This window comes from Onychostoma macrolepis, chromosome 05 (genome assembly GCF_012432095.1).
Source record: "Onychostoma macrolepis isolate SWU-2019 chromosome 05, ASM1243209v1, whole genome shotgun sequence".
Classification (NCBI taxonomy): Eukaryota; Metazoa; Chordata; class Actinopteri; order Cypriniformes; family Cyprinidae; genus Onychostoma; species Onychostoma macrolepis.
In genome coordinates, this window is record NC_081159.1 from 42,705,316 (window position 1) to 42,728,225 (window position 22,910).

The 22,910-nt window shown below is 36.4% G+C and overlaps 1 protein-coding gene across 3 annotated transcripts in view; it reads left to right on the forward strand.

Moving 5' to 3' along the window:
- The window catches only part of LOC131540371 (E3 ubiquitin-protein ligase RNF43), a 131,212-nt gene that overhangs the window by 70,902 nt on the left and 37,400 nt on the right, over positions 1-22,910 (forward strand). For all 3 annotated transcript variants that reach the window (XM_058775093.1, XM_058775095.1, XM_058775094.1), the window contains one exon: positions 12,850-12,972. In XM_058775093.1, the coding sequence (XP_058631076.1) occupies positions 12,850-12,972 (123 nt within the window). The remainder of the gene's footprint in view (positions 1-12,849; positions 12,973-22,910) is intronic.

A 22,910-nucleotide genomic window follows, 5' to 3' on the forward strand; every position in this document is an offset into this window, starting at 1 on the left:
ACATTTTTATTTAACAACTACAATCACAGTAGTATATTGACTGATTTGTTGAAATTCCAGCCTTGTAAGCATGTAGGCTAATAATTATTATGACAACATAAAGCACTGACAAATAAGCCTGGTGTAAACCATTAATATGAAAGTCAGTAACAAATCACACAAACTAAAGTAGAAGTAGTACAAATCTGTTGCTTTACCACACTCAGTATTTAAGTAATTCATTCAAAGTCATTGTAATAAATATATATGTAAACATATGGGGATTGCACTTTTTAAACACTGTCTGTTAACTTTAGACAGACTTTAAATAAGTATATAACAATACCTTGTTATATAGCCTATATTATCTTAAGGGTGAAGTCTTCAGTAATGAAATGCACCGTAACACTGTTACTGCTTGAGTAATTATCATGTGCTGTTTTGAAGTACGGTTCATATGAAGTTACGCTTTTAAACATTTCGGTGTGTAGCGTGCCACGGTTGCCAGGTTTTCACAACAAAATCCGCCCAATTGCTACTCAAAACTAGCCCAATCGCATTTCGAGGGGGGTCCACCGGTAAAAAGCACATTCCGGGGGGTAAAATACATGTTTTTTCGAGGGGTTCCCTGGTAAGATTCGCATTTCAGGGGCTAAATATCAAACTGCGGACTTGGACACTGTAACGTGCCAACTTGATGCTTCCTCTGAAGACTGCTTAGATGTGTTCGACTTGAAGCAGTGCTGCTGGACCGATCGGTGTTTGTCATCAAAGTACTGCAAGAGCTATAAGAGAGCGGACGTCTCCTTATGCTTTCTCTCACCGTTCTTTGATGTCATACACCGATCGATCGTGTTTTTTCATATTGCAAATGCAATTAATCATTCAGCCCTAGTCCTGGAGGGCCGGTGTCCTGCAAAGTTTAGCTCCAACCCTAATCAAACACACCTGAAGCAGCTAATCAAGGTCTTACTAGGTAGGCCTATACTTGAAACGTCCAGGCAGGTGTGTTGAGGCAAGTTGGAGCTAAACTCTGCAGGACACCGGCCCTCCAGGATCAAGTTTGATGACCCCTGTGCTAGGGTGTTCTGACTCTTTAATGTGTTACTCTGTGGTTGGTGGGGTGTTGCTAGGGTGTCCAGAGTGTTTTATGTGTTTCTCTGATGTTGCCACGGTGTTCATGGTGGAGCTCAAATGCTGCAAGGTCACACACACACAAACCTTTAATATTTCAAGGTTTGATCACATCATTGTTGAACAGCATTGTTCGGTTTCTGTCACGCACACACGCACACACGCACACACTCACACGCACACACTCACACACACACACACACTCACACTCACACTCACACACTCACACACTCACACACTCTTCTGTTTACCTGAATCAAGTTCTGGAATGTTCCAGCATAGATGGAGTGGTGATGATCATTATGGGATGGTACTGGCAGGTGGGACTGTATCACAGGCTGTGTGTGAGATTGTTACTGTAGGAAGAATGAATTGTGTGTTTCTCCTCCTGTTGTCTGTCGGGATCCCGGCAGCGATGAAGAGGATTTAGTGCTGGAGAGACTGCAGACATCAAAGCGTGGCGCAACAGTGTTTACTCTGGGAGAGCATTCCTGACGCTCACTTCTCCATGAGCCCATCTGTGTGTGTGTGTGTGTGTCTGCTCGGAACATTTGATATCTCCGTTGCTGTATCCAATGACGCATACGGATGTTTACAACAGAAAGAGGTTTCATACTTGAGTAGTGTTTGAACCCTCACACTTTAAAATGGCTGAATGTGTTTGCATTTAAAATATGAAAGAAAGCTTGATTTATTGTAAAGAAAAATGCGCAAACAGTTTGTGCAGTGAAGAAAATGAAGGAAGGGGGCCGTTCACACAGAATGTGCCTTTGTGTCTAAAAACACGTTTTCTGCGCTCAGGAAAAAAAGTGCAGCACAGAACGCGAGGGTCTCGAGATGCACATTTCAGACGTGGTGCAATAACGGAAATAACAGTACCTCCTCCACCATGTTACCGTCAAATAAAACTGTTGCCATGCCAACTTTCTACTGTAAACAAAAGCTTGCAACACTTGCCCCGCCTTTGGGATCTTCTGATTGGCCCACTGTTTTGGAACTGACATTGAGCTGCACTGCATGTAACAGCTGAAGTTCTTTTAACTTGACACAGCAACTTAAAAACACGGTGCTCATGTGTGAGATGCTGCAAAAGTCGCGAGCGCAACATCCATTTAGCGCATTTACATATGAAAACAAGTGAAAAGTATCGTATTGGAATAACGCCTTCTGTGTGAATGGCCCCTTAGTTCTGAGAAAAGGTCCAGTATCATTTGTTCGACACTTTTTAAAATTTTATTTTAGTAACGTTTTTGGGTCAATTTATGTCTAGAAAACAGTGTTTTATAGTTTCAAGTCCAAAAAAATTACTTGCGGGAAATGAGTTGCTTTTGTTCCACCATATGAAACTTATATTTCAAAGTGACTTATTAATGCATTTAACATCATATATTTTGTATAAAATGCTATTAAGGTCAAGCACACAAATGGATTGTTGAACGTTTCATTTTATTTATTGCTGTTTTACATTATTTCTTAATGTAATTATAAAATGTGAATAAACTAAAACTGAAATAAAAGGTCATAAAAAATATATAGACACAAAAAAATAGTAATAAAAACTATAATCGTATCTGAAAGATGCTAAAATAACAGACTTGGTGTCAGTAATTTGGACAAACCTTAAACCCCAGTTCTGAGTAGTTATAGTGATGGTTGTCTTGGCAAACACTACTAGCGACTGGAAGTTGAAGTTGTTTTGCTGCTGTTTGCTTCAAGAGACACTTTCCTTTTTTTTTTTTTTTTTTCTTTTCAGGAATTTCCATGAGGGGATAAAAACAAAATCAGTTTAGCCGTTCAAGCTGTTAATTGTCCGCTTGTTTAAGCGTCAGTAATTGATCGGTCGTCAGGGGTCAGGTGGTTGCCATGGAGTCTGTTTGTGCGAGCGAGTCGTGTTTACGCTCCAAAATAAAACAACAATAAAAGAGCCGGCTTTGATGTGGCCGTTTGTGTACGGACGCACTTTACCATCATTCCAGTGTTTGATTATGGGGCCTCGGCCGCACGGAGTCCCAGGAGAGATCTGCTGTTACTCCCACACGTCAGTACAGTGACACACCGCCGCCTTAGCTCACACACACACTTATTATAACTGCAGAGCTTCCACATTTCAGATGTTTGGAGAGTACTTCATTTCTCATTCTATTTTCGTTCTATTTTTTCCACACAGATCTGTTTTTGTTTTTTTGTGAATTCACTTGAAAAATCATGCAATTTGACAAATCTACTCAACATTCATTAAAATTGCATGTGTAATTTTGCCTTTTCATGAACAAGATGGGGAACAGTGAAAATGTTTGGCTCAATGGAAAGGTCTAGGCATGTTTAATGTTTATGCTATTTATTTAGTTAGTATATTATTTTAATGGTTATGTTTAATTTGTATAAATTAAATTAAAATAAATAAAACTATATTAAATAAATTAATATATTTAAATATAACATATTTAATAATTAAGTCTAAATAGCATGCATCTTTTTTTTTTTCTTTTTTTTTACTTAGTTAATACAGGTCTGAGATGGATCCCAAGTCATGTGACCAACCTCAAAATTAAAAAAACAAAAAGTGATTTGAACAGAAAATGTAATTTAACTCTTTTTTTTATTTTGATGAGTCGGATCACAATTCAGATTTTTTTTTTTTTTTTTTTTTCCAGTGCTCCATTATGGAGGCAGAGCAATGCAACAAGACTATGTAATTAAAGTAATTATTTGAAGATGTCTAAATAGAGTTTGAGATCTATGGCAGTATTTCATACTGAACGGCTGCTGTCTCTGTTTCATGCCGTGTCTCTTATCGTGAGGTTTTCTGTGTCTCTCTGATTGTACGGAGAGGAAAAGATGGATGAAAGTGAATCTGAGAGGAAACTGTGACTGCATGGCCTTTGTGACCAACGGAGGGAGAAACGGTGAAAGAGAAACAAACAAGACAGGAACAGGAGGAATTCCTCTGTTTCTCCTCCGTTGTGTGAGCGTGATATGAGCGAGTACACTGTTAGACATCAGCTTACATATGAACCCTGAAATTGATCTTTAGGAGCAGTTTTCCTAACCATCTAAAAAAAACAAAAAACAGTCCATTTATGTCAAATATTTCACAACATGAATAATTATGGACAGTTGTGCAATCATTAAAAGGTCAAATACAAAAGTAGCTGTAAAAAAGCACAAGATACAGTATCATAAAAACTTTGCTAGAATGCATTTGAAATAATTACCTCATGAAAAGACATCAAGAGATTTCTTAAGATATTCGTAAGAAGTGCAGTTGATCAATTGTTTTGATATTTTCACATTTTTTAAGAACCATTTATTTTTCTTCTGATTGTACAGCAGTTATGGCTGAAAAACACTCAGCATTGCGTTTTTAATGCGCTGTGTATTTTAAATAGTTATTTTGTGCTAAATGCTGCTAAAATGGTCATAATTAGTAAAATAATACAAATTCTTTTCAGAAATTCAAATTATTCTAAAGTTTTGTTTTTATAACAGTCTCAAGAAAAAAGATTCTTAGTATTCTTAACTTTCTTTCTTTCTTTTTTATTTATTTTGATCAAAACAAGGTACATAGAAATTGTTTAGTGACAAAAGCACTTCCAAAATCATTCCTTTTTTCTCTTTTTCTAACTATTAATTCCCATCCCAACACAAAATATAAAATAAAATAACAAATAAAATAAAATAAAAATAATTAATGATGATACACAAATATACACAAAAAGTAGTCATGTAACAAAAACATTAAAATGTAAATCTGGGAAAGAAAGAGAGGATAAATTAAATAAATAATAATAAAAAAATATATAAAATAAAATAAAGGTTATTTTCTCGTACCTTCAAAGAGAGAGGACTGCTTTTTTTTCTCAACATAAATTTATTAAAGGGTCCCATATTTTGTAAATTTTTATTGTTGATCTGAGTAAATATTAAATTTTTTGTTTGTAGTCTTTTTAGAGACAACATTAGGTCATTCTTAACTTTATTCTTAAGTTTAAAAATAATAAGAAAAAAATATTAAAATTGTATTGTATTATATAAACTTATATATTTTTATTTTTAAGAATGTTTTTTAAATCTGGCCCATTCATTATTTTACTCTAACATAAGATGTTGAATTTAATCTTGGAAAAAAATAAGATGACCCAATTCTCATATTGTGTGATGTCTTGTGTATCTGCATTGGCTGTAATGATCGTTTGGTGCAGGTGTGTTTTGTGCATGTCAAGTGTGTGTGTGTGTGTGTGTGTGTGTGTGTGCGTGCATGTGTAACGACCCAATATCCCTTGGAGACTATGACATGCAGTAATGCATGTCTTTGCATTGACCCTGTGTGTGTGTGTGTGTGTGTGTGTGTGTGTGTGTGTGCGCGTGCACCCCCTCTGCTGGATGATTTGTGTGTGACAGTGTTAAACTTTGACCCCGTGTTATCACACACTCATCTGACACTGTGCCCTGATTCATCAGTCATGGTCTTTGCCTACTAGTCTAATGTCTGGAATGACACCGGCTCTGCTCCAAACCCTAGCGATTCTAAAGGAATAGTTCACCCAAACCTGAAAATCTGCTGGAATGTGCTCACCCTCAGGCCATCCAAAATCTAGATGAGTTTGTTTCTTCATCAGGTTTGGAGAAATGTCATTCCATCACTTGCTCAGCAATGGATCCTCTGCAGTGAATGGGTTTCACTGGAGAAAGCAATAATATGGATAGAGGACTCATATTTTAGTCAAAAGCAATTATTTGAACTAAAAACGTGTTTTTATATCTTGTCTTCTCAAGATGTTAACCGATGGACTGGAGTGGTGTGGATTATTGTGATGCTTTTATCAGCTGTTTGGACTCTGATTCTGACGGCACCCATTCACTGCAGAGCATCCATTGCTGAGACACTGATGCAATGCTACATTTCTCAGAATCTGATGAAGAAACAAAAACGTATCTACATAGTAATTCAGCTATTAGTAATAATAATAATATTGTGCATACCTGTGGTAAAATCAGTGTAATGCTGTCATGTTATTGCCTTATTTTGACTGCAGCTTATCTATTATCTAGTATGCGATCGTGAGTCTGTTTCTTCCGCCTGCGATGCGCTGCGGCTGTAATTCACTGGCTCATTCAGCGTTTTTCTTTCAGCGTTTCAATGAGAGGAGCGTCTTGACGATTTCTGCAGGTGAAGTTACCCAGTCGCCTCTATCAGCTTCCATTTTGCCTCGTCTCCTCTCCTTTCCTCTTCTCAGAAACCGCCACAATACCTTCTAATCCCTCTCATTGAGTCAGCAGACAATCCGACTCTCGGCTCTCATTATGGTGTGGGTTTCCGTGCGTCTCAATGGGCGACGGCTGTAATCTGAGCTCGCTCCTGTTTTGACAGTGCTGTAGTTCTAATAGCCTCGCCAACCATCTCACAGCTCATTTTTCCAGACTTCATCCTGTTCGCTTCTCAATGAGTGGCTCACAGGTCAGTTTGGAGGCACAGAAAGCAGGCAAAATTAACGCTAGATGCAAATTAACATGTAATTGTGCAAAAAACGGGCAGCACAATAAATGCTTTTGAGTAATTTGGCATACATTTATCTGCTGATTGGTTGAATCTTTGTCCTATGTAGTCCACGTGGACTTAGTATTTACAAAGACTTCAGAAATAATCACGTTTGGAGCCATATTTGTCTCTTTCTCCAGGTGCTATTTAGCTTGTTCTAATGTTGTTTTTTTGGCTCTATAAAGGATGTCTTCAAGTCAACATCTCCCTTGTTTTGATTGCTGCAGTACCATTCAAAAGTTTGTGATCGGTAAAATAAAGAAATTCATATTTTTATTCAGCAAGGATGCATTTCATCAACAGTGACAGTAAAGACATTTGTGACTCTGGACAGTAATAGCCAACAATACATTGTCTGGGTCAGAATTATCCATTTTTCTTTTATACCAAAAATCATTAGGATATTAAGTAAAGATCATGCTCCATGAAGATATTTTGTAAATTTCCTGCTGTAAATATATCAAAACTTAATGTTTGATTAGTAATATTCATTGCTAACAACTTCATTTGGACAACTTTAAAGGAGATTTTCTCAATATTTAGATTTTTTTGCACCCTCAGATTCCAGATTTTCAAATAGTTGTATCTCAGCCAAATATTGTCCTATCATAACAAACCATACATCAATGGAAATCTTTATTCAGCTTTCATATAATATATTAATCTCAATTTAACACAAAAAAAAAAGAACCTTATGACTGGTTTTGTGGTCCAGGGTCACATGTATAATGTTACAAAAGTTTCAATTTAAAAAAAAAGCTCTTCTTTTGAACTTTCTATTCATCAAAGAATCCTGAAAAAAATAAATGTACCACAGTTTCCACAAAAATATTGGGCAGCACAACAGTATTCAACATTGCTAATAATCAGAAATGCTTCTTCAGCAGAAAATCAGCAAATTAGAATGATTTCTGAAGGATCATGTGACACTGAAGACTGGAGCGATCACAGGAATAAATTACATTCTACAATATTTTCACATAGAAAATGGTTATTTAAAATTGTAAAAATATTTCACAATATTACTGTTTTTACTGTATTTTTGATTTAAAAATGCAGCCTTGGTCAGCAGAAGAGACTTAAAATAGCTTTAAAAAACTTATAAATTTCATTTCTGTTCAGGAAAAACTGACCAAATATTGCTGACATCATCTTGTTGGTACGGGCAAATACATATATTGTTGTCCAATATTTGTCCAAAATTTTTGTTCTCAAGAATGACATTGTCCCTCCCTGTCAATCTAGCATTAGTAAGTAAGAAAGAAAGTAGTTTGTCAATCATTTCCTGGTCTTTAGGGCATGATCATCTCCCAAAATATTAATAGCCAGTTGTCTGACTAGTTCATATATGACTCTGTAATTAACACTCGTCATTTCCCCGTGTTCCACAATACAACAGTAGACGTTTGACTTTCTAGTGATTTCTCCTTAATCCATATAGCAGATGTCTATTTGCAAAAGCTAGAATCTCTCTCTCTTTCGTGTCTGAGCACCTTGAGCAGATGTTCTCTATGGTTCATGTTGTAAACATTACGGCGGAGGTCTATGTATTCTCTACATCTGCATATGCATGAACTGATATCCAAACACATGCACAAAACCCAACCACTGGACTGAAATAAAGCACATGCATCTTAATAATGCACGTGTGCACATGCATCCATGATAATGATAAACTCACAGACATACAGTAGAGTGTTTGTTTGATTTGGACTGCTAATGAGGTGAGAAAAAAATCTTAATTCTCAGAAAACGTAATGTTATATATCTCCTTTAATCCAGATAAATAAACAGATTATTGACTAGTGCATGTTGGGAAGATTGCAAAGTGAGAGAAAAATAAAAAAAAAATAAGAATAAAAATGGTGTGATGAGCAGGACTCCTTAACAACTGTTTAATTTCCATATGCTTTTCTTTTGTTATATTGATGGTGACTAGTGGCTGAACATGTAATTGATTGGAAAGGGTAATATTGAATACTGTGATGTACAAAGTTTTGATTGTTGAACTATAAAAAAGTTGATTTACTAAAAAAAACAGTAGTCAACACTTAAAATGGATCAAAAAAGTTCATCAAAGGTGTCCGAAGACAAAAATGCATTTTGTCATGAAAGGTTTTGATCCACTTCAAATGTTGACTACTGTATACATAGACTGATGCAGATGACTTTAGTGCTGATTTGGCATAAAATGGTAAATAAATGAGATAGAAAAGAGCGACCAGCGCTCTGGAGCTCAGCTGGCAAAACATGAACAAACTGCGTAACTGGCAGAAGAAGAAAGAAGCTCCACAGGGCAAAAATACTTTCTCACCACAGCAACTCTTTATTATCTGTCCTCTCCTGTGTTTGTTTTGAAGGCCGTTTGATTTATGAGTATTTTTAGACGTCTGTCTGTGGTGGAGATGACGCTGGAATGTCTTTATATGCCACTACAAAGCGGTGGAAGGGCCGTCTCATCCCCAGCCGGTTTGCGGTTAACACAGACGTACGGACGGCTCGGACTATTGTCAATAATCTGTTTGTGTGCCACCGTTTCTCCAAAAACCAAATGAAGATGTGTCTTTTGGGGTCGGAACCGATGCCGTTTTTAGATTTCTGCCCCTTTGTGAGATGAAAATACCCAGCGGAGATGATAGAGTGCGCCGGACGGTCTCTTGATGGTAAACAGAGCTGGCTTACGCTGGTCAGAGATAATGATTAGCTTTACGCCGAGAACTGATGAGAGCGACTCGTTCAGAGAGGATTCGTGAGAGAGGAGCTTTGTGGGATTACAGAGCTGAATGACTGAATCCAGCCGTTATTTAACTGCTCTCCTCTTTTCCTTTCTGCTGAAGAAGGCCACACAAGCCTCCTCAGACCTCAGGCGTTTGGAGTCAGTAAGATGTAGTTTTTAGGAAATTAGTACTTTTATTCATCAAGGATGCATTATTGATATGGAAAGTGACAGTAAACACATTTACTGTATAATGTTACAAAAGATTCTGTTTCAAGTAAATGCTGTTCTTTTGGACTTTCTATTTATGAAATAATCCTGAAAAATAAAATGTCACAGTTTCCACAAAAATATTCAGCAGCACGACTGTTTTTAACATTGATAATAATGAGAAATTTTTGTTGAGCAGCATATTAGAATGATTTCTGAAGGATCATGTGATGCTGAAGACTGGAGAAATGATCATGAAATTTTTCTCACAACTTTGATAAAAGTCTGAATTGTGAGATGAAAATGTTGCACTTACCTTTTTCATTTTTTAATCTGTGGTGGGGGGAAAAAAAAGTCCAAATTGTGTCTAAGTTTCACAATGACCTTTTCTATGTTTTATTCTGTGGTGGAAACAGGCTTCCATGAATACACCTTAGGCGCTCAAAAATAATGTGTGTATTTTTCCTGCTGTAATCATGTGTGTATATGATAACTTGACTCTATTGAAAGTGCTCACAGAGCGTCCTGAGATGACCTGAGCGCTTGACCTCTGACCTTTAGGGCAGGATTCTGTCATTTCCACACGTCTCCTCCACTCCTCTGTTTTTCTCCCTCATCTCTGGGTTTGATTGACGCGCACCAGCCCTTCTGTGCGGATGACATCAGTGATCTGCCAGCTGCTGATGTCACGGCTCAGTTTCACGCTGGGATTTCCGCTCTGTTGAGCGAGATGAAGGGATGCTGGCGGGTCACAGCCAGCCTGAGCATCCCACGGGAACCGTCCCGCTGCTGGAGGCTTATCTGGGGAAGGGTCCAGTGCATCCATGGTTATGTCCCAATTTGCATACTTTCACAACCCACCAGAAGTTCACTGGTGACGGTAAAGTTCACACTTCTGAGTTTGTTTTAAGACTGGAGGCCAGTATTAGGACATACTGTCAGGTCATGAAATTCCACCTGGCTGCTACAGACCCCGTCTTGTGTTAGCAAAGCATGTAAGAATTAGCATCTAGCTAAATTGTTACTTTTAATTCATCAACTATTCGTCAACTATTAATTAATAGTTTATATTATATAATTAAATTATTCATATAATTGATATGACATACATTAATATGTTAATATATTCATTAATGTAGGATACATACTTATTCTATATATATATATATATATATATATATAGAGAGAGAGAGAGAGAGAGAGAGAATATTTTAATTATATATTTAATAATTATAAATTATCATTTTAAATTTTAATTCGTTATTAAAATGCATTTATTTATATATTGAATTGAAATGTAATATAGATAGAATGTATAATAAATAATTATGGTAAATTAAGTGCAGTAAATAATATAATAATTGAATTATACATGTGTACACACATTTTATTTCATTTAATCTAAATGCTACAGTTGTGTATATTTATAGTGAAATTTTATATATATATATATATATATATTACTTTTTATAATTATATATTGTAATTAATCACTTTAAATAATGATTCATTGTGTTTTTATGTAAATGTAGTATTTAATAATATAATATATTATTTAATTATCTAAATTCAATTATTTTAATTTGTCTTTATATGTATATTTATGCATACATTTTATGTGTGTATATATATATATATATATATATATAATCACACACACGCACATAATATATAAAATGTGTGTATGTATGCTGGACAAATCACCTAATTAATATTCATGAGCCTATAGCATGCCCACTTTAAAAACGTTTCAACATTTTCTCTCTCTCTCAATTCAGTTCATATTGCTTTATTGGCATGACATACTTAGATACATATTGCCAAAGCATTGTACATAGCAGAATAAAAACCAAACAAATATACATCCATAAATAAACAAAACAAAATACATCATATATATTTATATAAACATTAATGGTTCTACTAATGCAGATGTGTTCACTCTTTACTCTTTAGTTTATGGCATATAAATATGTTGTGCTATCAAAGAGGAAGCGGGTCCTTCAAGTAATATTCCTAGTTTGTCATGTTCATGGAGTGACTGGAACTCGGGAATAATCCGCTGTATTTGACAGTACAGTGCGTCTCTTAAGGACGTGTATTTGTCACAGCGGAGGAGGAAGTGTTTCTCCGTCTCAACTGATCCTGATCTACATTCGTTACAGATTCGCTCTTCTTTAGGTAACCACGTCTTTTTATGTCGTCCAATTTCTATGGCCAGCTGGTGGTCACTCAGTCTGTACTTCGTCAGTAAATGTCTGCGAGTTATATTCCTGACTGAGACCAGATAGTCAGCCGGACTGTACTCTCTGTTGAGTTTCAGAAAACATTGCAGATGACTTTGGTCTTTGGCTTGTTCTTTCCAGTGCTGTGTGTATGTCTCCTTCTCTTCATTCATAATTTCTTTGATTCTTCTATGTTTTTCAGGGTTGGTGATATCGAGTGCTTGGTTAGTCAGATCTGACACCATTACACAAAGATGACTTTTTTGGGCACTCATTTTTTGCTTTAAAATGAAGAGAATCTTCAGAACTAGAGTTTAAGTGGATCCAGAACTTTTTTTTAATGATTAGATTTGGGGGAGACGGCGTTATTAGGTATGTTTCTGTGCACATGAAGGGTGTTTGTGCCAATCTTTATGACTGTAGTTACTCGTTGGGAACCAGATCTCGCTTCCATACAGGGCAATAGGCAGTATGACACTATCCAAAATCTTTGTCCAGATTCTGATGGGGATGTCTATTTTGAATAATTTTGTTCATATGGCATGCAGTTCCTAGCTCTCTCTCTCTCTCTCTCTCTCTCTCTCCCCTTTCTATGTCACTTCTATCTTTTTAGTTTTCATTGATAAGGGAACTATTAATCAAATGTCCACCCACGTGTGTAGGAAAAGGAAGTTGCCTCTTGAGCATCAAAGAGCTGTTGCACGCTGAAGTTTCAGCTTCATGAACTCATGCATGTGTATCATTTGAATGTAATGCTGCTGCTGCTGTATTCAGAAAGAAGTGCGACTCCATTTGATTCCACTTTAGTTCATCTGGGAGAGTCACATGAAGCAGATTCTACATGAAATGTGTTTACATTTCTAAAAGGATGTCATCATATTCTGACAGGACTGAAATCACAAAGTAAATATCCATGAAACATTTGCTTGATCTGTGGGAAATGAGTCTCATCTGTGTGGAGATTTACTGAGCAGATGTTGTGGTGGATCTCAGTCACGTTTGACTTCTGAATCTCTCTCTCTCTCTCTCTCTGTGTGTGTCTGCAGTCTCACCCGCTGTCTCTGTGTAACACCAGTGAAGATGACCGTCAGGAGACCATCTTCATCAGCATCGTCAAACTCGAGAGTCCAGAGAGCAAAGTGCCGCAGTGCCAGCCGCTGCTGGATAAAGTAAGACCGATGGGGAACTCAAACACACACACACACACACACACACACACATACACACACATTTTTATTTAAGCTCACTTATCATGTTTGTCCAGGTTTTGTGCACCAGAAACCATATATCATATGTTGTTTTTCTTGGTCATTTTCTGTTCTCGCTGACCCTTGAATGAAGCGGGCTGATTGAGTCTTGAATTGTACATGTAAATGAGCTCTGCTGTGATTGGCTGCGGTTCAACCTGTCATTCATCAGAGCAGGTGAAGTTGCTGTCAAATAGATGTTAATATGTAAATGTGGGAGTTATGTGTCTATCGGTGTTGTTTTAGTGTCATTTGTAGTATTGATTAATATTTAGATTTTTTTATTTATAATGTTTTAGTTTTCGTTTTAATTTCAGTTTTAGTAATTGTTTGTGCTTTTTATTTTTTAATCAGTTTTAGTTTTTTTTAAATATTTTTTTAGTTTTCATTTATATCTATATCAGTTTTAGTTTAAGTAATTTTAGCACTTCAAGTGCAAGCTTTTCATTTAATATTTTTTCTGTTTAGTTTTATTTCAATTAATGAAAACAATTTTTAATAGTTTTCTTTTTAGTTAACAGTAACAGCGCTGATGTTAATCAGTATAGTACTTAATACTATTTTGGCATTTATTTGTATATTTTCAGTTTTCATTTTAATTGAAAGTTAAGTTTCGGTAATTTTGTTAGTGCTTTTGTTATTTTTTGTTATTTTACTTTTATATGACAATTTAGCTTTAATTGATATCTGTTTTAGTCATTTTAGTATTTCAGCTAAAATGTATTTTATTATAGTTAGTTGCCAAGGCAACATTTTAATTTTCATTTAAGTATAAGTTTTTCCATCTAATATTTATTTATTTTTTATTTTATAAATCATAGAAGTTTTTCATCTTATGCTTTTTTTATTAATATTATTATTTTACTTTAGAATGAATTCAGTTGACAAAAATGCTTTTCAATGTTTTTAGTTGAACCGTATCAACCATGACATTAATGAGCGTGTGGCTGTGATGACGAGATGTTTTTGAATCTTAGGTCCGAAACTCTTGAGCAGTTTGTTATGGCATGTATTTTTGTGAAGGGCATGCTTCTGATCATAGTGTGGAAGGAGTTTGTGTAGTGAATAGTTGGCACAGCGAATGTTATCTGGATGAGTGAGCTGATGGTCTGTGAAAGCGCAGGAGGTGCGGGACACACCAGCAGGAGGCTCGAGCTTTGGGCCGTTTCCTCAGGACTCTGGCGCTGGACGTGAGAGATGCCACAGACTGAAAACATCAAACCGTCTCCTGTCTGCAGAACTCACGGCTCAGGAATCTGATCCTTTCGGTGTCAACTTCACTTCAGTTGCCCACAACACACAGAATTTGAATTGGAATGAGAGGTGGCAGAATTTAGGTTTGGACTCAGTGAGATGATTATAATTTTTTTTTTTTTTTTTTGTTATAAAGAAATGAACACTTTTATTCATCAAGGATACATTAAATTGATCAAAAGTGACAGTAGATCTATTGTTATATATATCTTTCTATCATTTGATCTCATTCTGCCGTTCTCTTGTATATCTATCTATCTATCTATCTATCTATCTATCTATCTATCTATCTATCTATCTATCTATCTATCTATCTATCTATCTGTCTATCTGTCCATCTATCATTCATTTGTTTGTTTGTTTGTTCTATTGTATTGCATCTATCTTTTGCTCTATGTATCATTCATTCTGTCTATAGTTTGTTCTATAATTTGTTCTATCATTCTTTTTTTTGTTCGTTCTATTGTTTGTTCTATCTGTTGTATCTGTCATTCGTTCTGCTAAGTCTATCGTTTGTTCATTTTTTTTCTAGCTATCGCTCATTCTCATTTTTTATACCATTGTTTATTTGTTCTATTGTTTGTTCTATCTATCATTTGTTATCATTCATTCATTTTTTTTCATTTGTTCCGTCTATCATTTGTTTTATCTATTGTTCTATCGTTTTTCTGTCTATTGCCCTTTCTATCTATCGTTTGTCCGTTCTGTTGTTTGCTCTTTCGTTCATTCTATCATTTGTTCCATCATTTGTTCCATCATTTGTTCATACAATCTATTGTTTGCTCTATCTATCGTTTATTCATTCTATCATTTGTTCTATCTGTCATTCATTTTATAATTCTATTGTTTCTTTCATTCTATCGTTTGTTCTTTCTATTGTTCGTTCTATTATTTGTACTATCTATCATTTGTTATCTATCATTTGTTCATTTTTTCATTTGTTCTTTCTATCATTTGTTCTATCGTTTTTCTGTCTATCGCCCTTTCTATCTATTGTTTGTTCATACAATCTATTGTTTGCTCTATCCATCGATCGTTCGTTCTGTCATTTGTTCTATCATTCGTTTTACCATTCTATGGTTTATTCTGTCTGTTATTCATTTTATCATGCTATCGTTTGTTCTATCTATTGTTTGTTCCATCTATCGTTCATTCATTCTGTTGTTTGTTCTATCAATTGTTCAATCTGTCATTCATTTCATGTCATGTCTGTAATTCGTTTGTTCTTTATATCTATCTGTCGTTTGTTCGTGCTATCATTTGTTCTATCTGTCATTTTTTTTCTATCTGTCAGCTCTTTTGTTCCATCTATCGTTCTGTCGCTCTGTCATTCTATCTGTTGTTTATTCTGTCTGTGCATCTGTTATTCTGTCCATCTATCTAATCATTGAAATTAGTGAGTTTTTGCCCTGTTTGCTGCCTCATGTCTAGACCTGATGTCTGTTTTTTTAACTGAATCTCTTTTTGCAACTGAAACGTTTCAGTACTGACTAAAATATATTTATAATTGACATTTCATCACAGTGCATTCTGGGATTGGATTGATGTGCTGTTGGCTCTGTGGAGGTTTGTGATGTAGGCAGCTGACGGTTCAGATCAGAGCTGAAGGGATTTCCAGAGTTTAATATGGTTCTGCATGTGAACGTCACGCCGTCTGCACCAATCACACACATCCAGACAGTCTCAACAAGTTAATCAGAGTTAATAACCCGTCTGAGGAAACCGCTTCCATTCTTCACTTTTAGCGGCTGTTTATGTCTTTCTATTGGTAGCGGCATGGGCCTGGACGGATTACTGCTGCGGATCCAACTTTGTTTAGTGAACGTCTGAAGGACTCTCAGGAAAACAAAGCGTTCTGTTCCAGTGGTTCTGGATGGGTATAAATACACATGAGAGCAGGCAGAATTGAGGGCTTTTGGTTGTCTGATTGTTGTGAATGTTTAGTTTGTGTGTACACTCATCATTTCACTGTTTACATCATATCGTGTTTCCCAAGAGTGCAGCTGTCTTATTTCAGTCTTTGAGATGCTGTTCTAGCTTTTATTCATATTCATAATTGTGTAATAGTTTTTATTCATGTGCATAATTGGCCTTCTTTTTATTTTTCATTTTCATTTGAAAGATTTAGTCATTTCATTGTGTTCTGCCATTTTATATTTTTGTTTAGTTCGTACATATATATACATATACACACACACATACAGTGCCCTACAAAAGTATTGTAACAGTGAGGCCAATTCCTTTTATTTTTGCTGTAGACTGAAAACATTTGGGTTTGACATCAAAAGATGAATATGACACGAGAGATCAGCATTTCAGCTTTTATTTCCAGGTGGCATGTGGCCATCTGGATCTGGCACACAACTTAGAAGATATCACCTTTTGTTTGAACCCACCCATCTGCAATGGTTTGATTGATTTTTCATCTTCTCTCAGCTTCACAATTGCTCATTTTTCACCCATAGACACCTCTCTGGTTTTCATGTTGGTTACACGTCTAACTAACTATAAATGCAGTCTGCATGGATCTGAAACTGAGCGCAAACATTCAGTGCTATTTATTGTTTGAATAATCAATTAATAGGACACACCAGGGCAACAAAACACACCTGTCAGTCACATGTTCCAATACTTTTGGTAACATGAAAAATGGGTGGGTTCAAACAAAAGGTGATATCTTGTAAGTTGTGTATCAGATCCAGATGAAAATGCCTGTAGATAAAAGCTGAAATGTTAATCTCTAATCTCATATTCAATCTTTTGATGTCAAACCCAAATGTTTTCAGTCTACAGCAAAAAGAAAGGAATTGGCCTCACTGTTCCAATACTTTTGGAGGGCACTGTGTATATATGTATATATGTATATATGTATGTATGTATGTATATGTATAGGTATACCTCAACTATGAGAGACAAAATGAGAAAAAAAAAATCCAGAAAATCACATTGTAGGATTTTTAAAGAATTTATTTGCAAATTATGGTGGAAAATAAGTATTTGGTCAATAACAAAATTTCATCTCAATACTTTGTTATATACCCTTTGTTGGCAATGACAGAGGTCAAACGTTTTCTGTAAGTCTTCACAAGGTTTTCACACACTGTTGCTGGTATTTTGGCCCATTCCTCCATGCAGATCTCCTCTAGAGCAGTAATGTTTTGGGGCTGTCGCTGGGCAACATGGACTTTCAACTCCCTCCAAAGATTTTCGATGGGGTTGAGATCTGGAGACTGGCTAGGCCACTCCAGGACCTTGAAATGCTTCTTACGAAGCCACTCCTTCATTGCCCGGGCGGTGTGTTTGGGATCATTGTCATGCTGAAAGACCCAGCCACGTTTCATCTTCAATGCCCTTGCTGATGGAAGGAGGTTTTCACTCAAAATCTCACGATACATGGCCCCATTCATTCTTTCATTTACACGGATCAGTCGTCCTGGTCCCTTTGCAGAAAAACAGCCCCAAAGCATGATGTTTCCGCCCCCATGCTTCACAGTAGGTATGGTGTTCTTTGGATGCAACTCAGCATTATTTCTCCTCCAAACACGACAAGTTGAGTTTTTACCAAAAAGTTCTATTTTGGTTCCATCTGATTCTCCCAATCCTCTTCTGGATCATCCAAATGCTCTCTAGAAAACTTCAGACATGTGCTGGCTTAAGCAGGGGGACACGTCTTGCACGGCAGGATTTGAGGCCTTTGTTACTTTGGTCCCAGCTCTCTGCAGGTCATTCACTAGGTCCCCCCGTGTGGTTCTGGGATTTTTGCTCACAGTTCTTGTGATCATTTTGACCCCACGGGGTGAGATCTTGCGTGGAGCCCCAGATCGAGGGAGATTATCAGTGGTCTTGTATGTCTTCCATTTTCTAATAATTGCTCCCACAGTTGATTTCTTCACACCAAGCTGCTTACCAATTGCAGATTCAGTCTTCCCAGCCTGGTGCAGGTCTACAATTTTGTTTCTGGTGTCCTTTGACAGCTCTTTGGTCTTGGCCATGGTGGAGTTTGGAGTTGGACTGTTTGAGGTTGTGGACGGGTGTCTTTTATACTGATAACGAGTTTAAACAGATGCCATTAATACAGGTAACGAGTGGAGGACAGAGGAGCCTCTTAAAGTTGTTGTTACAGGTCTGTGAGAGCCAGAAATCTTGCTTGTTTGTAGGTGACCAAATACTTATTTTACCGAGGAATTTACCAATTAATTCTTTAAAAATCCTACAATGTGATTTTCTGGATTTGTTTTTATCATTTTGTCTCTCATAGTTGAGGTATACCTATGATGAAAATTACAGGCCTCTCTCATCTTTTTAAGTGGGAGAACTTGCACAATTGGTGGCTGACTAAATACTTTTTTGCCCCACTGTATATAAGAATTTATAATTAATTAATTAATTTTATTATGTATTATTTATTTAAATATCCTTTTAGATTACTTGATTTCTTTACTTGATCTTGATTTTACATATAAAGAGACACACATACAGTATATATTTTGAAAATATTTTCAAGTATATATTTATATTCATATAATTTATGTATAAATATATTTTATATATAAACATAACATTTTAGAAAATATACACAGTACACACGCGTTATGTACACAAACTTTTATTTTGGATGCGATTAATCGCTATATATATATATATATATATATATATATATATATATATATATATATATATATATATATATATATATATATATATATATATATATATATATATATATATACATTTACATTTACTTACATACATACATACATACAGTCATGGCCAAAAATATCGGCACCTATGATCAAAGAAGGCTGTGAAAATTAATCTGCATTGTTAATCCTTTTGATATTTTATTTAAAAAATTCACAAAAATCTAACCTTTCGTTGGATAATAAGAACTTAAAATGGGGGGAAATATCATTATGAAATAAATCTTTTTCTCAAATGCACATTGGACACAATTATTGGCACCCCTAGAAATTCTTATGAGTAAAATATCTCTGAAGTATATTCCCATTCATATTCACAATTTTGAGCACTACCAGGGTGATTATGAACATGAAATTATCCAGCCATGGCTTCCTGTTTCACAGAAATATAAATAGACATAGTAATGTCTATAAATATCATCCATCACAATGAGAAAAACCAAAGAATTTATTTCTGATGTGCAGCAAAAGATAATTGAGCTTCACAAATTAGTGAAGTGGCTTTAAGAAAAGAGCTAGAGCAGTGAAAATTCCCATTTCCACCATCAGGGCAATAAAGAATTTCCAATCAACATAAAATCTTATGAATCTGCCTGGAAGAGGACGTGTGTCTATATCGTCCTAATGCACGGTGAGAAGGAGAGTTTGAGCGGCTAAAGACTCTCCAAGGACCACAGCTGGAGACTTGCAGAAAATAGTTGAGTCTCGGGGTCAGAAAACCTTAAAAGAAAAATTGTCAAACAGCACCTACATCAGCACATGTTGTTTGGGAGGGTTTCAAGAAAAATTCTCCTCGCTCATCCAAAAACAAACTCCAGCATATTCAGTTATCAGACGGCTGGAACTTCAAATGGGACTGGCTTCTATGGTCAGATGAAACTAAAATATGAGCTTTTTAGCAGCAAACACTCAAGATGGGTTTGGTGAACACAGGGATAAAAAGTACACCATGTGTATAATGAAATATACTGCTGTATTTTTGATGTTGTGGGCCTATATTTCTGCCGGAGGTCCTGGACATCTTGTTTAGACACATGGCATCATGGATTCTATCAAATACCAACAGATAAAAAATCAATAAGTGACTGACTCTGTTATAAATCTTATAATGGGCCATGTTTGGATTTTCCAACCGTACAATAATCCAAACACAAACCTCAAAAACAACACAAAGATTGGGTCACTGAGCACAAAACCAAGCTTCTGCTGGCCATTCCAGTCCTCTGACCTGAACCCTGTAGAACATGAGTGAACTGAAGAGAAGAAGCACCAACATGGAGCTGTGAATCTAAAGGGTCTGGAGTGATTCTGGATGAAGGAATGGTCTCTGATCTCTTGTCAGGTGTTCTCTGACCTCATCAGGACATTTAGAGCTGTTAAACTGGCAAATGGAGGTTTCAAAAAGTATTGAATAAAAGGGTGCTGTTAATTGTGGCCTATGTGTATTAGAGAAAAATATTTATTTCATAATGATATTTCCCCCCATTTTAAATTCTTATCCGATGAAAGGTTAGATTTTTGTGAATTTTTAAAATAAAAGATCAAAAGCATTAACAATGCAGATTACTTTTCAGTCGCCTTTGATCATATTTACCAAGGGTGCCGGTATTTTTGGCCATGACTGCGTGTGTGTACAGGTGCTGGTCATATAATTAGAACATCATCAAAAAGTTGATTTATTTCACTAATTCCATTCAAAAAGTGAAACTTGTATATTATATTCATTCATTACACACAGACTGATATATTTCAAATGTTTATTTCTTTTAATTTTGATGATTAGAGCTTACAGCTCATGAAAGTCAAAAATGAGTATCTCAAAATATTAAAATATTTACATTTGAGTTTGAATAAATGACCATACCTACAGTATAAATTCTGGGTATCTCTTGTTTTTTGAAACCACAATAATGGGGAAGACTGCTGACTTGGCAATGATCCTGAAGACGAACATTGACACCCTCCACAAAGAGGGTAAGTCACAGAAGGTCATTACTGAAAGGTGTGGCTGTTTACAGAGTGCTGTATCAAAGCATATTAAATGCAAAGTTGACTGGAAGGAAGAATTTGGGTAGGAAAAGGTGCACAAGCAACAGGGATGACCGCAAACTTGAGAATAGTGTCAAGCAAAGCTGATTCAAACACTTGGGAGAGCTTCACAAGGAGAGAACTGAAGCTGGAGTCAGTGCATCATGAGTCACCACGCTCAAGACGTCTTCAGGAAAAGGGCTACCAAGCCACTTCTGAACCAGAGACAACGTCAGAAGCATCTTAACTGGGCTGTGGAGAAAAAGAACTGGACTGTTGCTCAGTGGTCCAAAGTCCTCTTTTCAGATGAAAGTAAATTTTACATTTCATTTGGAAATCAAGGTCCCAGAGTCTAAAGGAAGAGTGGAGAGGCACAGAATCCATGTTGCTTGAAGTCCAGTGTGACGTTTCCACAGTCAGTGATGATTTGGGCTGCCATGTCATCTGCTGGTGTTGGTCCACTGTGTTTTCTGATGTTCAACAGTCAATGCAGCCATCTACCAGGAAATTTTAGAGCACTTCATGCTTCCTTCTGTTGACAAGCTTTATGGAGATGCTGATTTCATTTTCCAGCAGGACTTGGCACCTGCCCACACTGCCAAAGGTACCAAAAGCTGGTTCAATGACCATAGTGTTACTGTGCTTGGTTGGCCAGCAAACTCGCCTGACCTGAACCAAGAGGAAGATGAGAGACACCAGACCCAACAATGCAGATGAGCTGAAGGCCACTATCAGAGCAACCTGGGCTCTCATAACACCTGAGCAGTGCCACAGACTGATCGACTCCATGCCACGCCGCATTGCTGCAGTAATTCAGGCAAAAGGAGCCCCAACTAAGTATTGAGTGCTGTACATGCTCATACTTTTCATTTTCATACTTTTCAGTTGGCCAAGATTTCTAAAAATCCTTTCTTTGTATTGGTCTTAAGTAATATTCTAATATTTTGAGATACTGATTTTTGACTTTCATGAGCTGTAAGCTCTAATCATCAAAATTAAAAGAAATAAACATTTGAAATATATCAGTCTGTGTGTAATGAATGAATATAATATACAAGTTTCACTTTTTGAATGGAATTAGTGAAATAAATCAACTTTTTGATGATATATATATATGACCAGCACCTGTATGTGTATATACAGTGAGGAAAATAAGTATTTGAACACCCTGCTATTTTGCAAGTTCTCCCACATAGAAATCATGGAGGGGTCTGAAATTGTCATCGTAGGTGCATGTCCACTGTGAGAGACATAATCTAAAAAAATCCAGAAATCACAATGTATGATTTTTAACTATTTATTTGTATGATACAGCTGCAAATAAGTATTTGAACACCTGTCTATCAGCTAGAATTCTGACCCTCAAAGACCTGTTAGTCTGCCTTTAAAATGTCCACCTCCACTCCATTTATTATCCTAAATTAGATGCACATGTTTGAGGTCGTTAGCTGCATAAAGACACCTGTCCACCCCATACAATCAGTAAGAATCCAACTACTAACATGGCCAAGACCAAAGAGCTGTCCAAAGACACTAGAGACAAAATTGTACACCTCCACAAGGCTGGAAAGGGCTACGGGAAATTGCCAAGCAGCTTGGTGAAAAAGGTCCACTGTTGGAGCAATCATTAGAAAATGGAAGAAGCTAAACATGACTGTCAATCTCCCTCGGACTGGGGCTCCATGCAAGATCTCACCTCGTGGGGTCTCAATGATCCTAAGAAAGGTGAGAAATCAGCCCAGAACTACACGGGAGGAGCTGGTCAATGACCTGAAAAGAGCTGGGACCACCGCTTCCAAGGTTACTGTTGGTAATACACTAAGACGTCATGGTTCATGCATGGCACGGAAGGTTCCCCTGCTTAAACCAGCACATGTC